This window comes from Pelophylax lessonae, assembly GCF_965119305.1.
Source record: "Pelophylax lessonae genome assembly, chromosome: 7".
Classification (NCBI taxonomy): domain Eukaryota; kingdom Metazoa; phylum Chordata; class Amphibia; order Anura; family Ranidae; genus Pelophylax; species Pelophylax lessonae.
Window position 1 is genome coordinate 38,063,817 of NC_138774.1, and position 14,859 is coordinate 38,078,675.

A 14,859-nucleotide genomic window follows, 5' to 3' on the forward strand; every position below is an offset into this window, starting at 1 on the left:
CTGTGCAGGGATGTGGGATGTTTTGGGTGCTTCTGGGTGTGCAGTCATGTTACCTGGGGCTCTTGTGGCAATGCAATACATACACTACTGCAGTGTGTAATGTGTCTGGCGGTGCAAGATGGCTGCTCAGTGGTAACTGTGACTAGCGTGGAGCACAAGTGACCGAAATTGACATCCGTTCGTAAATACGAGTCGTTCGTAACTCGGGGACTGCCTGTACAAGTTGCAGGGAAATTCCTCCCAATGCACCATTGTGGTCTCCTGGCGGGGGAAAGCCAGTGATTATTACTAGCGGCTATAACAGCCACTTGCAATAATCGCATGTAAAATCTGGCAGGCTGGTTGTACCCAAAATGATCTATCGATTTGGCTACATTCAGCCTCCCCATAGATGGTTCGAATCTCAGCTGGTTCTTGCTGAACCGACCAAGATTCGAACCATCTAAGGCTAGCTTTAGAGGTCCACGGTGAGGCACACCTAAGAGACACCCGATGTATGGAGTATGGGGGACACTATGGGCAAGTTTAGAGGAGTTGTAAAGTCAGGTTTATTTTAATGCATTCTTTGCATTGAGATAAAAAGTCTTCTGTGTGAAGCCGCCTCCTCAGCAACCCCTAACACTTATTTGAGCCCCAGCGATGTTGCAGGATTGTCTCGGCTGCCCGGGCCTCCCCTCATTGGCTGAGACAGCAGTGCGGTGCCATTGGTTCCCGCTGCTATCAAAGTCAGTCAGCCAATGAGGAGAGAAAGACACAGAGAGCTGGGCTCGGGAGCCCCCATAGCAAGCTGCTTGCTGTGGGGGCACTCCACAGAAGGGAGAGGCCAGGAGCAGCAAAGAGACCTGAGGAGGATTCGGGCTGCTCTCTGCAAAACCAACTGCACAGAGGAGGTAAGTATAACATGTTTGTTATTTAAAAAACCACGAGACTTTAAAATCACTTTAAGTGATCACAGGAAAACAGAAAAAGGTGCACATTGGTGAAGATCTGGAGTATTTCTATGAACTTTTACATTAGGAGATTTTCCTTTGGACACTGAAATTTTCATATAAAAAAAGTTTGCATGACTTTTTTTTTTTTTTATGAAATTCACACTTTTAGAACTTCACTCTCTCAATCAACACAGACTATTTTTAATCCTCATGCTGCTAGCATTAGGCTCCATTCACACCTGAGCGTATCGTTTTCAAGCATTTGTTTGGGCTTTTTCCAAGCATTTTTTGCAGGTGTTTGGAGGAAGGCATTGACATCTAACAAAAACGATTGTAATCAGCCCAAAAAGAAGCTCATGTACTTCTTTGAGCTTCAGGCATTTTGCTTGAGGGGCAAAACGCTCAGATGTGAACAGGGGCCATTAAAATGAATGGAATTTTGCTTGTTGGGCGTTTTGGATTTTCAGAGAGGAGAGTTTTATGAGCTGAAAAACGCTCTGGTGTGAACAGGGTCTTAGTAAATAGATCATATTTACTTATTTTATACTTTTTTTTTTTTTAAGATTTCTTCAGTTACTTTCTGATCTCCAGGCCTAGGCAAATGTGATCAAACATCCCAGGAGTCTTCAGGAGGGGAGGAGGGGTTTTCTCAGCTAAGCACACCCTCCTGTCTGCATGCTTGAGCTAAGGGCAGATGAACTGCCACATGAATCAATTTGCCCTTACTCAAGATGGCCAAGGCTAGAAATGCTGAGGGGTGTTTTCCAAAGTGTTTTCTTAGCAAAATAAAGCATGGATGGAGGAGTTTGCTTTGAATATTAAAACTGAATTAAATAAAATTTTGGGTTTGTGGTGCTCAGATGCAGTGTAGTTCTGCTTTATTTTTGTGGTATTATTAGGATCAGTAACTTTATTTGAAAAAATGTTTCACTTGGGTGAACACAGGTTCTATGGTTATTTAAATGTTTAGGTTGTCTTCAGACTGCCCTCCTGCCTTGCACCCCTGCGTGGGTCGATATCTGAGACTAAGGTCTGCTGTTATTTTTATTTGTGTCGAAAATGAATAAAAAGATAAAAAAAAAAAAATGCTTCACTTTATTGATTTGAGTTACAATTTTGTATTGGTGGTTTAAGAGAGAAGTGTGAGCAGATTTTTACTAGAGAGATCTAGACAGGTCAGAGCAGCCCAAGGGTTCTTGCACATATTTTTTAAATTGTTTGCATTTACATATTACTTAAAAAAGAAAAGGGTTCGTTTTTAGAACTTTTAAAAAGGTAGCGAAGGGGATGGTCAGAACTCCTGTCATTTTTTTTTTCTCAGTTTTGTCCCATTTGGGAAATTTCCCAACATTTGTCTTTTTTAGCCTCTGTAATGTTACCATGTCTCACCTTTGTGCTTCCCCTAGGTCTCCCTCTACCTCTGTGCAGTGTGACCACAATGTCTGGAGATTCACTTTTAATGTCACACCCTGGCATTGAGGTGTATGCAGCAGTCTTCCCCTCACGGACGTCATACACCTGTGAACAAGGAATTACTGGAATAAGCGATAGCATCAGGTAAGTAGACAGCTGTACAGGCTATTGAATAAATCACAGCATTCTTTAGATTTCAATAGATTTTTATTTGGAAAAATACACAAGAATGCATAGGGTTAACATCGGCTATGAAAATAAACACAGAACAATGTTGAACAGTCGACATAGCCCCCGAAGGATCGCGTGACAATGGTATACAAGGCTAAAGAGCACCCTTCCCTGGACCGGGGCGACGCCGACCAGGCCCAGGCCCGCTCCCCCCTCCGGCGCCCCCAGGGGAACACACCGCGCCCCAAGAAGGAGAGCGGTCGCCCGAACCCCAGCCCGCCGCAACATCACCGGCCCCGGGAAGCCGATTCAATCGCATTGGTATACCAAGGCTACCGATATGGCATATTACAGCGTAAGAGCCGCTGTAGGCGGCACTGACAAATCTCTAATGATCCAAGGAGGACCACGTCTGCAGAGTGTCAAAGCAGTGGAAATAAAAAAAGAGTACAGGTAAGAATGAAAAGGAGAGAAAGAAAAGAAAGGATAGGGAAAAGGTGGGGGGGAGTAAGAGACAGGAGCGGTAAGAGGTTGGTGTCTAGGTCCGCTAGAGAGGGGTCAAGATAGCAACAGAGAGTCGTCTGCTCGCAAGTTACGGAGGGTATACCCTCGAATTATCACAGCATTCTTTAAAAGTTGTTGTAAACCCTTACACCTATACTCAGTAAAGTGACCGGCCTCTGGAGATACACAGAGAATAAACCAATCCTCCTATGTAAGTTGTACCTGTTTATATGCAGTCTTCTCTACAGCCATTAAAAGTCCAGAATTTATAAAGCTTAGAGCTTTGAAAAAAAAAAAAAAAAGGGGAAGTGGATAACTAAACATTGCACACTGCAGAGCTCACTGAGGAGAGCTCTGATTGGAGGGAAGAGAGACACCCCACTTCACACAGCACACAGGAACAGAGCTAAGGCTGTCAATTATAGGCTGTGTGCTGAAACTCCCTCCCCTGTCACCATTTTTCTCTCTAGGTGTCAAGAAAACTTGTCAGAAGTGACTCATGATGGTAGCAAAGGAACAAAGCAGCAGACAGAAATGATACTTTGTGTTCCTAACTGAGACAAGTACACACTATAGCGGGACAGACATTTGTTCATACTTCATGTTTGAGGTTAACAACCACTTAAATCTGGAATTCCAGCTCTCACTTTAATTTTTTTTTATAACCAACATGTTATAGTCACCTCCCCTGTGCAGTTGGTTTTGCACAGAGCAGCCCAGATCCTCCTCTTCTTGGGTCCTTCTTCTATGCTCCTAGTCCCTACCTCCTGTTGAGTGCCCCCACAGCAAGCAGCTTGCTGTGGGGGCACCTGAGCCGAGTCACAGCTCCCTGTGTCCACTTTAATGCATTCTATAGATTAAGATAAAAAGCCTTCTGTGTGCAGCAGCCTGCCACAGCCCCCTAATACTTACCTGAGGTCCATTTAGATCCACAGCCCCCCTAATACTTACCTGAGGTCCATTTAGATCCACAGCCCCCTAATACTTACCTGAGGTCCATTTAGATCCACAGCCCCTTAATACTTACCTGAGGTCCATCTAGATCCAGCGATGTTGCAGGAGTGTCTCGGCTGCCTGGGACTCCCCTCCTCTGGCGCCATTAGCTCCCGCTGCTGTCAAAGTCAGTCAGCCAATGCGGAGAGAAAAGGGGCCGTGGCTCTGTGTCTGCATGGACACAGGGAGCTGTGGTTTGGCTTGGGTGCCCCCATAGCAAGCTGCTTGCTGTGGGGGCACTTACCAGGAGGGAGGGGCCAGGAGCGCCGAAGAGGGACCCAAGAAGAGGAGGATCCAGGCTGCTCTGTGCAAAACCAACTGCACAGAGGAGCCAAGTATAACAGATTTGTTATTTTTAACTAAAGAAACCGAGACTTTAGCATCACTTTATTCTATGTAGCTACTGCTACTACAGTACATTACAGCGCACACAGGGAACATATAGTTAAAGTGATTGCAAATGTATATTCCCCCTCCCCCCCCTTTAAAACAACATGTTATACTTACCTGCTCTGTGTAATAGTTTTGAATAGAGCAGCCCCGATTTTCCTCTTCTCGGGTCCCCTACTGGAGCTCCTGGCTCTACCCTCTGAGTGCTCCTATAGCAAACTGCTTGATGAGTTACATAGCTCTCGAGCCTCGCTGTCTGCGTCTATTGAAACAGACAGCGAGTCTCGGCCCCACCCCCTCTCTCTTGTCACTATGGCTCCAACTGCTGTGTCTAAGGGTGGGAACTGCATGCAGGTTTTATATCTTAATGCAAAAACCTTCTGCCTTTAGAACCTTTAGGCCTAAACAAACTTCACAGTGACATGAAAACTAGACTTCTACTTTTAAAATCTCACCTTAGAAGGTAAGGTAGGGAAGGTCTTGTTCTTGCTCCCTTTTGGCCGTCCTCTCCCTCTGGGTGTTGTCACCGACCCATTCGGACATTTCTCCGGCAAGTTCTCTTTGTTCTGCAAGGTGACGGGGAGTTTGGACAAGCTCAGTTGGTTCTCTTGAGCTTCTCCATCTCTGGCACGGGAGAACTCCGGCTGCTGTTATAAACAAAGATTTAAAAGAAACAGAATTGCTTATTATTGCTCTGGGCTGGCTTGCCATTGGAGCAAAGTTACACATTTAAATGGGGCTTTTCTCTTATTACAGTATCTCACAAAAGTGAGTACACCCCTCACATTTTTGTAAATATTTTATTATATCTTTTCATGTGACAACACTGAAGAAATGACACTTTGCTACAATGTAAAGTAATGAGTGTCAGTTGGCAGACAAGAGAGTAATTTGGGCCCCGGCAGAGGTAGTAAGCAGGCAGCATGCAAGAAAGTAGTTGGGTCCATGGGGAGGTAGTGGGTAGGCAGAGTTAAGTCAGGTCCAGGTAGCAGTAACAAGCAGGCAAAAGAGTAGTCAGGTCCAGGCAAAGGTTGCGGGCAAGCAGCAAGCATGAGAATAGTTAGGTCCAGGGAAAGGTTGTGGGCAGGCGATAGGCAAGAGAGTAGACAGACTCGTCCATGAAGAGATAGTAGGCAGGCACCAGGCAAGAGTAGTCCAGTCCATGGAGAGAGGTAGTGATTAGGCAAATGCGTTATCGGTCCTGGCAGAGGTTGAGGGCAGTGGGAAGGCAAGAGAGAAGTCAGAGGAAATGGGCAGACAGCAGGCAAGAGGGTAGTCAGGTTCAGGCAGAGGCTGTGGGCAGGTGGCAGATGAGAGAGTAGTCTGGTCAATCCGGGTCAGCAACAAGAAAAGGCACCGGGGGAGTATTATTACCCTGTTACATAAAAGATAAATGGCAATAGGACAAGGCACCAGTCAATTAAAAGGCTGGTACTTCAATAGTGTTATGGTCAGAGGAAATGCACAGCATCCAATTCTGGAAGTCCTTGCAAGAATTCTGGGAAGTCCTGGCATGAATTTTTGAAATTCCTTGCAACTTGCAGTAAAGAATACCAGGACCACTAGTCATTCCAGCCCATCTCTAATATTAGGATCTCTGGTGAAGACCAACTGTCATTCTGCATCTTGGGTGAGCCTACATTACCCGCCAGTAGCACCATAACATTATGAATAATATAAAAAGCAACAAAAACACCAAAAACTGAATTTTTGTAAAATCTTACCGTAAAATTCCTTTCTCCGAGTCATCTGACAGTCGCCGCCCCTCATATAGTCTTCACCAATGGGTATTGACCTCTTATCCATAGGAGCAAGCTAGGCATAAGACTTGTTAAAATACAAAACAATTTGCATAGACACACGTGTAGGGGCTGTCCCACTGGTCCAATACCCCCCTGCTATCAGCATTCCCAACTCAGTTTGGTAGCAAGCAGTTAAAAGTCCAAAAAAAAAAAAACCCAAAATAGGGGCAGGGGCGGCGACTGTAAGAGGACTCAGAGAAAGGAATTTTACGGTAAGATTTTACAAAAATGCAGTTTTCTCTTACGTCCTCTGACAGTCGCCGCCCCTCAATAGTCTTCACCAATGGGATGTCCCAAAGCAGTGTAGACATGAGGGGTGGGAAGCGCAATCGTCACAAAGGCAAAGCAGCACCCAGGTCAGAGAAAGGAACCTTATCGGAACCAGAAAGGTAAACTCCGGGTAACGAGAAAGCTCAACAGGAGCAAACAAACCGAGGAAAGCAAATAAACAAAGGGGAACAAAACCCCAACAGATGGGGACAGGCTAACGCCACATCCCCCTCAAGGCACCGCCGCGCACAGAACTTTGCGGCCAAAGGAGGCATCTGCCGATGCCAAAACATCAAGTTTGTAAAATTTGGAAAAGGTGTGCACAGACGACCAAGTCGCCGCCTTGCACACCTGGGCAGCCGGATGTCGAAAAGCCCAGGACACAATCACTGCTCTGGTAGAGTGCGCCTTGACAGGGAAGGGCGGCACCAGTTCCCTAATCGAATAGGCCTGTACAATCGTCTGTTTGATCCATTTTGAAATGGTTGCCGCAGACGTAGCCATACCCTTCCGAGGGCCCTCGGGAAGGACGAAAAGAGAATCCGTCTTTCTGAAGGATTCAGTAGACGACAGGTACACCCTGGTCGCCCGGACTACATCCAAGGAATGCAAAGCAAACTCCTTAGAAAGGATGCTTAGGATTCGCACACAGCGAAGGCAAGACAATATCCTCGTTAAGGTGAAAATCGGAAACCACCTTAGGAAGGAAAGATTGGTTAGGTCGCAAGACCACCTTATCCCTATGAACAACCAGGTAAGGGGTGCGGCAAGACAGGGCCGCCAACTCCGACACTCTGCGGGCAGATGTGATCGCCACCAGAAAAAGCAACCTTCCGTGACAGCACAGGCAGAGGAATCTCCCTGATGTTCTCAAAGGGAGGACGTTGCAAAACGGACAGGACCAAATTCAAGTCCCAAGGAGGTAAAGGCGCTCTCAGAGGAGGAGCCAAATGACGCACCCCTTGAATAAAAGTGCGTATCAGAGAGTTTGACGCCAAGGGACGCTGGAAAAGGATTGCCAGTGCAGACAATTGACCCTTAATCGTGGTCAGCGCAAGACGCTGGTCCACACCAGATTGCAGGAAGACCAACACCCTCGCCACCGAAAAAGAGCGAGGATGGACGCCCTTGGCCTCACACCAGGCAAAATATGCCTTCCAGGCACGGTAATAGATCTTACCGGACGAAGCCTTCCTAGCCTTGAGCAGGGTAGGAATGACCGCCGACGAGAGACCCCGATCTCTCAGGACCTGGCTTTCAACAGCCACGCCGTTAAAGCCAGCGACTAAAGCAGGATGGAAGATCAGCCCTGAGACAGTAGATCATCTCGCAACGGGAGGCACCATGGAGGCTCGACGACCAGTTGCATGATGTCCGCGTACCAAGACCGGCGCGGCCAGTCCAAGGCCACCAGAATCACCAACCTTGGTTCCGAGACCAACCTGCGAAGGAACCTGGACAACAACTGAATCGGGGGGGGGGGGGGGAATTCATAGATCAGACGATACTGATTCCAAGGCACCACCAGCGCATCCGAGGCATCTGCCAGAGGATTGCGCGTCCTTGCCACAAACCTTCCCACCTTGTTGTTTAGCCGAGATGCGAACAGGTCCACATCCGGGGATCCCCATCGCGCACACAGCATCTGGAATACCTCTGGATGCAGGGACCATTCCCCCTGGTCCAGGGTCTGGCGGCTCAGATAATCGGCCTGCCAATTCTCCACACCTGGAATGTGAACTGCTGAAATCGCCGGGACCTGCATCTAGGCCCAAGACAGAATTTTGGTCACTTCCTGGGCCGCCCGGGCACTCCTGGTGCCCCCTTGGTGATTGATGTAAGCCACCGCAGTGGCGTTGTCCGTCTGCACCCGAAGATGAGCCAACCAATGGAGCAAGCATAGTCTGATCGCTCGCAGTTCCAAGATGTTTATTGGCAGGGAGGATTCCTCCTCCGACCAAGTGCCCTGGGCAGACAGAGTGCCCAGAATGCCACCCCATCCGGACAGGCTGGCGTCCGTGGTGACCACCGTCTACAACAACGGCCGGAAGGATTTCCCCTCCGTCAGAGCCGGAGACCGGAGCCACCACAGAAGATCCTCTCTGGCTTGGTGGCTCAAAGAGATCCTCCTTTCCAAGGAATGAGGATGCCTGTCCCACTTGGCCAGAATCTCCACTTGCAGAGATCGTGTGTGGAACTGTGCAAATGGTATCGCCTCAAAGGCCGACACCATCAATCCCAGGGACCACATGCAGGTCCTGAGCGATGAGGATTCGTTGTCCCTGAGGGACCTGACCTTGTTCTGTAGAGTCCGGAGCTTGTCCTCCCGCAGAAAGACTTTTGCTTGGGCGGAATCCAGGACCATTCCCAAATAAGGGAGGTGAAAAGGGGACAAAGTCAACTTCTGAACGTTGATGGTCCACCCGAACTCCTGGAGCGTCTGGACCGTAGTGGACAGATCGCGCAACAGGCACTAGCTGGTATTCGATCTTAACAGGAGATCGTCCAGATATCCTAAGATCGCAATCCCCTGCACCCGTAACATGGCCAGAACAGGAGCCAACACTTTAGTAAACACCCTTGGAGCCGAAGCGAGACGAAAGGTAACGCCACAAACTGATAGTGTTCCTCCGCGATTGCGAATCGGAGGTATCTTTGATGGCCCTCGAATATGGGTATGGGGATGTGTAGATACGCATCCTTGAGATCGATGGAAGCCAGGAAATCTGCCTGGCTCAGGGAGGCCACCACCGAGCGGAGGGGTTTCATGTGGAATTTTTGAACCCGCGCAAAACGGTTCAGAACTTTTAAGTCCAGAATCAGATGTACCTTGCCCTCCTTTCTGGGCACAGTGAACAGATTTGAGTAAAACCCCCGAAACCTGTACCGATGTGGCACCAGGGCGATTAACCCCTGCGCGAGGAGATCCTGAACCGCCCGATGAAGATTTTGTAAACGATATGGGGTCAAACGAAGATTTGAGGGAAAAAAATCTGTCCGCTGGACGCGAAAGGAATTCGATCTTGTAACCTGATTAAATGATTTCCTGAACCCACCTGTCCGGAATCCGGAGCAGCCAAGGTTCGAGAAAACCGCGCAGACGTCCCCCCACCCCTGGAACGGGTGAGGGCGTCCCTTCAGGTTGAAGCGGACTGGGCCACCGCGCTAGCGTGGGCGGCTTTTGACTTGCCCGTCCAAGGCTTCTTCTGGCCACCATGGCCTTTGAAGGATTTGCCCTTGTCCTGTGCCTTGAAGGCACGAAAGGACCGCTGATTTGGTTTAAAGGAAGGGCCCCGCTTACAGCGGAAAAACTTGGGAACCCTTGGTATCCTGGGGCAGCAGAGTGCTCTTGCCCCCAGTGACTCCTTTAACAAATTCGTCCAGGGAGACCCCAAAAAGGCGATTCTCGGCATAAGGGATGTCAGACACCGTCTTCCTGGAAGTCTGGTCAGCCGACCAGCTCTTCAGCCATACCAAACAAAGACAGCAGACAGTCGCGCGGCTAAAGGGGCCTCATCCAAGGCCGCGTCACAAAGGAACAGAACAGGCTGAATAATCTGGTCCACCATCTCCAAAGTAGCAGGAGGGGTGGAATCAGCCACAAGGGTGCGTCTGAGCACCTTGGCCCAATCTACCACAGCCTGAGACACAATGACAAAGGCGAAAATAGGTTTCAGCAAGGAACCCGCCACCATATAGGAGTGGCGAGCAAGAGATTCCATCCGCCTATCCGTAGGGTCCCTAAACACCGGAGAATCTTCCAAGGGCATAAGAGTGGCCTTGTTCAACCTGGACACTGTGATCCACCTTAGGGGCCACGGACCAGCGCAAATCCGTAGGAGACGCAAAGGGATAACGGAGCTGATCCCGTTTTGGTACCACAAAATTGCGCTTCAAATAGCGCCATTGTTCCTTCACAGTTTCGTGAAACTCAGCGGGACAAGGAAACACTTGTGCCGCCTTCTGGGTTCTACGGGTCCCAAAAGACCGCTTACCCGGCGGGTTGGGCTCATCCTCTAAATGTAGTGTATCCTTAACAGCGGTGATGAGCGCAGACATAGCAGCGCGCTCTCTGGCCGTCCCAGGGGGGAATCATCCCCCTCCTTCCCTTCCGACTGAGAGGACTGAGACCCTTCAGGGGGTACACTGTCCATGGCAACCATATCAGATTCTGAATCAGAGGAGTGAGAAAGCCTAGGCCTTATTCTAGAAGCCCGTTCAGACATCAACAGATCCACTTTGGTCGCTAAAGTCGCAAGTGCAGCGGTAATCGTGGATGATTCAGGCGTACCTGAATCTTCCACCAAAGCTGGGGGGGAATTTGCTGTCCTGTGACTCCATAAAAACTTTTTTAGCGCTGGCCCTTTAAATCGCAATAGCGGCGAAACCCACCGCAATAAGGACTAGAGTGAGGTACCCCGCAGGAAGGAATATAGCTGGTATCAAAGGAATATCCCCCGAAAAACAGCAGAAAAAGACCCCCAGAAGTGTAGCTATACAGTTACCACGCTTGCTGAACGATCTGGCTGCATGAAGAGAGGAAGTGATGTCACACCGCTAGGAGGTGGAATAGAACTCGGGCTAAGGAAAAATGGTTGCCTATAGAAATCAATGGGAGGCTCCGGGCAAATGGCCGCCGAACACGTGTATAAAAACACCTTGCCACATCAAAGATGGTGCCCGAAAGGGCGCGATACACTACACAGAAAATGGCCGCTGAAAAGCCCTTACTGAAGCTAGAACAGCCGCCCATACCCGAAATGGCGGCCCCGCGGTTTTACACCGCAGCGGCCCTCACAAGCGTGCCTGCACCCCACAAAAAACACACACAACAGTGCCGGAGGGGACAGGGACCCCCACAGAGCGTCCTGGACGCAAATAGTGCCCCCGCAGGGCCTGGGAGGGAATGCGAGCCCCAGGCACACAGACATGAGGGGAGAACACAGACTCTCAGCAGACTGTAATCCCCAGAACAGAGGACCCACACAGAATGTACTCACCAATCCATGATGGTGTGGGTGCCGCTCTGCAACAGGAAGCCTCCCACCCCAGGTGGTGGGGGTGCCGTCAGCCAAACAGGATTCTAGCAACGCATGGAAACCGCAGTTGAGGCATCCTAGCGAGGTGGCCATCTCGCTGGCTTTTGTCCCTGAGGACAGGGACAGGTCGTTTGCGAGGCCAGGGCGTACGCATAGCCTGCTAAATGCTCAATGGTGGGCTGGGATTCCATAAGGCTCTAGTACAACCAGTCCGATTCCCAGCTCCACAAACACTGTAGTCTTCCGAAGATCCGACTAACTAAGTGCAGGAACAAATAAAAAGCTAGTAGTGCAAAGAAAACACTTAGCATAAATAAAAGTAATAAAACAGAAGAAAGGCTGAGGATGTAGCCCCAGCACAGGGATAGCCTATCTTACTCCTAACTAGGCAGAAGACAAACTGAGTCGGGAATGCTGATAGCAGGGGGGTATTGGACCAGTGGGACAGCCCCTACAGGTGTGTCTATGCAAATTGTTTTGTATTTTAACAAGTCTTAGGCCTAGCTTGCTCCTATGGATAAGAGGTCAATACCCATTGGTGAAGACTACATGAGGGGCTGCGACTGTTATGCCCTGTACACACATGCAGATTATCTGAAGACTTTTGTCTGCAGATTTACCAAAACCATATAATATGAGGTCAAACCTAAACACTTTCAATTTGTATGCAATCCGGCAGGCCCTTGCACTACATAGAAAAGGTAAATCTGAAGACAAAAGTCTTCAGATAATCTGCACGTGTGTACGGGGCATTAGAGGACGTAAGAGAAATATACTTTAACAGTTGGCAAATGGTAGCAACATTAGAACTGGTGATGGCGCCCTTGAATAAAAAATGTGAAAATATTGTGTTTGGCTTCCCCTTTAAAAATGAAAGGCTCACTTCTAAATTAAGAACAATGGGTAAAGGTGTTGGCGCTCACAATGTGGGGTAATATTCAAACACACGTAACTCTTGTGCAATTAGACAAGTGATGAACCAATGATATCTACATTACACATCGTATGTCAAGAAATAAGAACATAATGCAAAAGTGTAAAAAAAGTGACATAAAATAATACAATACAAAAAATAATAGAAGTCCAATGTGACAATACCCAACACCAAAAAATTATTAAAAAGTGCTTCTGGACAGATGTGTCTTCCCAATGCTTCACCGCGAGTGCTCATATGGTAGATGGCAACTCAGAGGTTATTAAGGAAGGTCAAAGTACGCTTATGTAATAACCAGATTGGTTCCTGGGTTGGCACCCCTCCACTCTGATACTCCCTCAGGATAAGGCTGGAGATGGGGGAATAAATTCCACCATGGACACAAAGGAGGACTTATACTGTAGTAAGTTTTTATTGGTATTAAAACGTAGATAAATAAAAAGTTGCACTCACATGTCTGGCACTAGGTGTATACAGCATGTGCGGATGTAATCGGTCAAGCCGGTGCTGGCGTGCGATCCACGCCTTGCTCTCGGTATTGGACCTGGACGGGTAGTCACAGAGGGATCCAGATAATGAATCCCCGTTCCGACTTACGTTTCATCACACTCGGCATCTTTTTTGTATTGTATTATTTTAGGTTTTTTTTTTTTTACACTTTTGCATTATGCACTTATTTCTTGGCAAACGGTAGCAGCTACATCATAGTTACATAGTAGATGAGGTTGAATAAAGACAATAGTCCATCCAGTTCAACCTGTGTAGGTGTGTGTAGCTGTAATCATCTCAACATAGCCCTGAATGTTCTGATCCTTGAGATGTACATCTAAGAGTCTTTTGAAAGCCACCATACTTCCCGCAGAAACCACCTCTTGTGGTAGAGAATTCCACAATCTTGTAGCCCTAACAGTAAAGAACCCCCCACTTTGCCTGAGGTTAAAACGCTTCTCCTCTAATCGCATTGTATGCCCTCGAGTCCTCGTGCAATCCCTTCGACTGAACAGCTTTTTTTCTAATCTGAGATCCCCATTGAGATATTTGTAAATTGCTAGCATGTCCCCCCTCAGGCGTCTCTTATCCAGGGAGAACAAATCAAGCGATTGCAGACGCTCTTCATAATTAAGGTCCTCCAATCCCCTAATCAGTTTAGTTGCCCTTCTCTGGACTCTCTCCAGCTCCAACACATCCCTCCTGAGGACTGGCGACCAGAACTGGACAGAATACTCCAGATGCGGTCGGACCAGAGTTTTATAAAGTGGAAGGATTATAGTCTTATCTCTGGAATACATCCCTTTCTTTATGCATACTAATATTCTGTTGGCTTTGGCAGCTGCCGCTTGACATTGCATGCTATTGCCCATCAGCGGCAAAGTTAGTAAATCTAGGGTGAAAACCTAAGGTGTGTTTCCTCTGGGCTGGTTATCTGCCTGCTGGGTTTCTCACCTACACTGGTGGAAGTTGGCAGACCTTTAGGATACCCAGCATTGGAAAACTGAATATTTGTCAGACATACTGTACATTCAACTATGGTGAAGACTGGGTCTTGGGTTACCTCTAAGATGTCATGTCTCGAAGAAGCGAAAATCTTTCTGCTTTTGAACTTTTGTGGCGTCGACCTCTTCCGCTTGGAGCTTGTATCCGACCTTCCCGTACTCATATTTACCTGCAGAGAGACAAGAGACGTGAGTAAAGACTATCACTCCCGCCCACCTGTATAAACCCTGTCCACTGTTCATGGTAACATCCCTGCACACAGCATTAAAAGCACTTCACTACAACTGGAATTACAGGAGGGGAGGCTTCCATTGCTGAGCTCCCTGAAAAACACTTTAGTGCTTTAAACCCCTGACCCACAAGAGTCCCAGGGTTCTGCTTAAAGTGGTTATAAAGCTACATTTAAAAACAAATAAACATGCTTTACTTACCTGCTCTGTGTAATGGCTTTGCACAGAGCACCCCGATCCTGCTCTTCTGCTGGCGCTCTTGGCTCCTCCTGTTCTCCCGAGTATAGCAAGCCACTTGTGATGGGGCACCCGTGTGGGCACGCTCCCAAGCTGGGGGTTGTGTGTGTGTGTGTGTGTGTGTTTCTGTCTATACAGTTCTGAGATTTGTACAACTCTGTCATGCAGTAAAGCCCCATCCAGCAGGGCAGGAAACCTACATTTTCTCTGCTGCAGTTCGGTATCTCTTACTGGTCTTGCCGCCCCCCCCCCACCTGTGACTGGACAGTGAAAGGGGAAGTAGCAGACTGGTGAGCTCATCTCTCCGTCACTCTGCTCTTTTCTACTACCAGAATGTTGCTTGTTAGCACATGAGCACTGCAACACACCTGACCCTAACCCCTTGTGCTGGTTCCCCCTTTCCCACTCTGAGCTCTGCTGTACAGTGAATAGCAGGAGGCTGATGCCAGG

General features: G+C 48.3%; 1 protein-coding gene across 1 annotated transcript in view; it reads right to left on the bottom strand.

Annotated features, from left to right (window-relative positions):
• Positions 1-14,859, bottom strand: part of LOC309560437 (uncharacterized protein) — a 79,480-nt gene that overhangs the window by 59,928 nt on the left and 4,693 nt on the right. Inside the window, exons 2-4 of the mRNA XM_082264071.1 lie at positions 14,001-14,111; positions 4,859-5,050; positions 2,322-2,450 (exon numbers count right to left, since the gene is read on the bottom strand). Of these exons, the coding sequence (XP_082120197.1) occupies positions 2,322-2,450; positions 4,859-5,050; positions 14,001-14,105 (426 nt within the window). The 5' untranslated portion in view covers positions 14,106-14,111. The remainder of the gene's footprint in view (positions 1-2,321; positions 2,451-4,858; positions 5,051-14,000; positions 14,112-14,859) is intronic.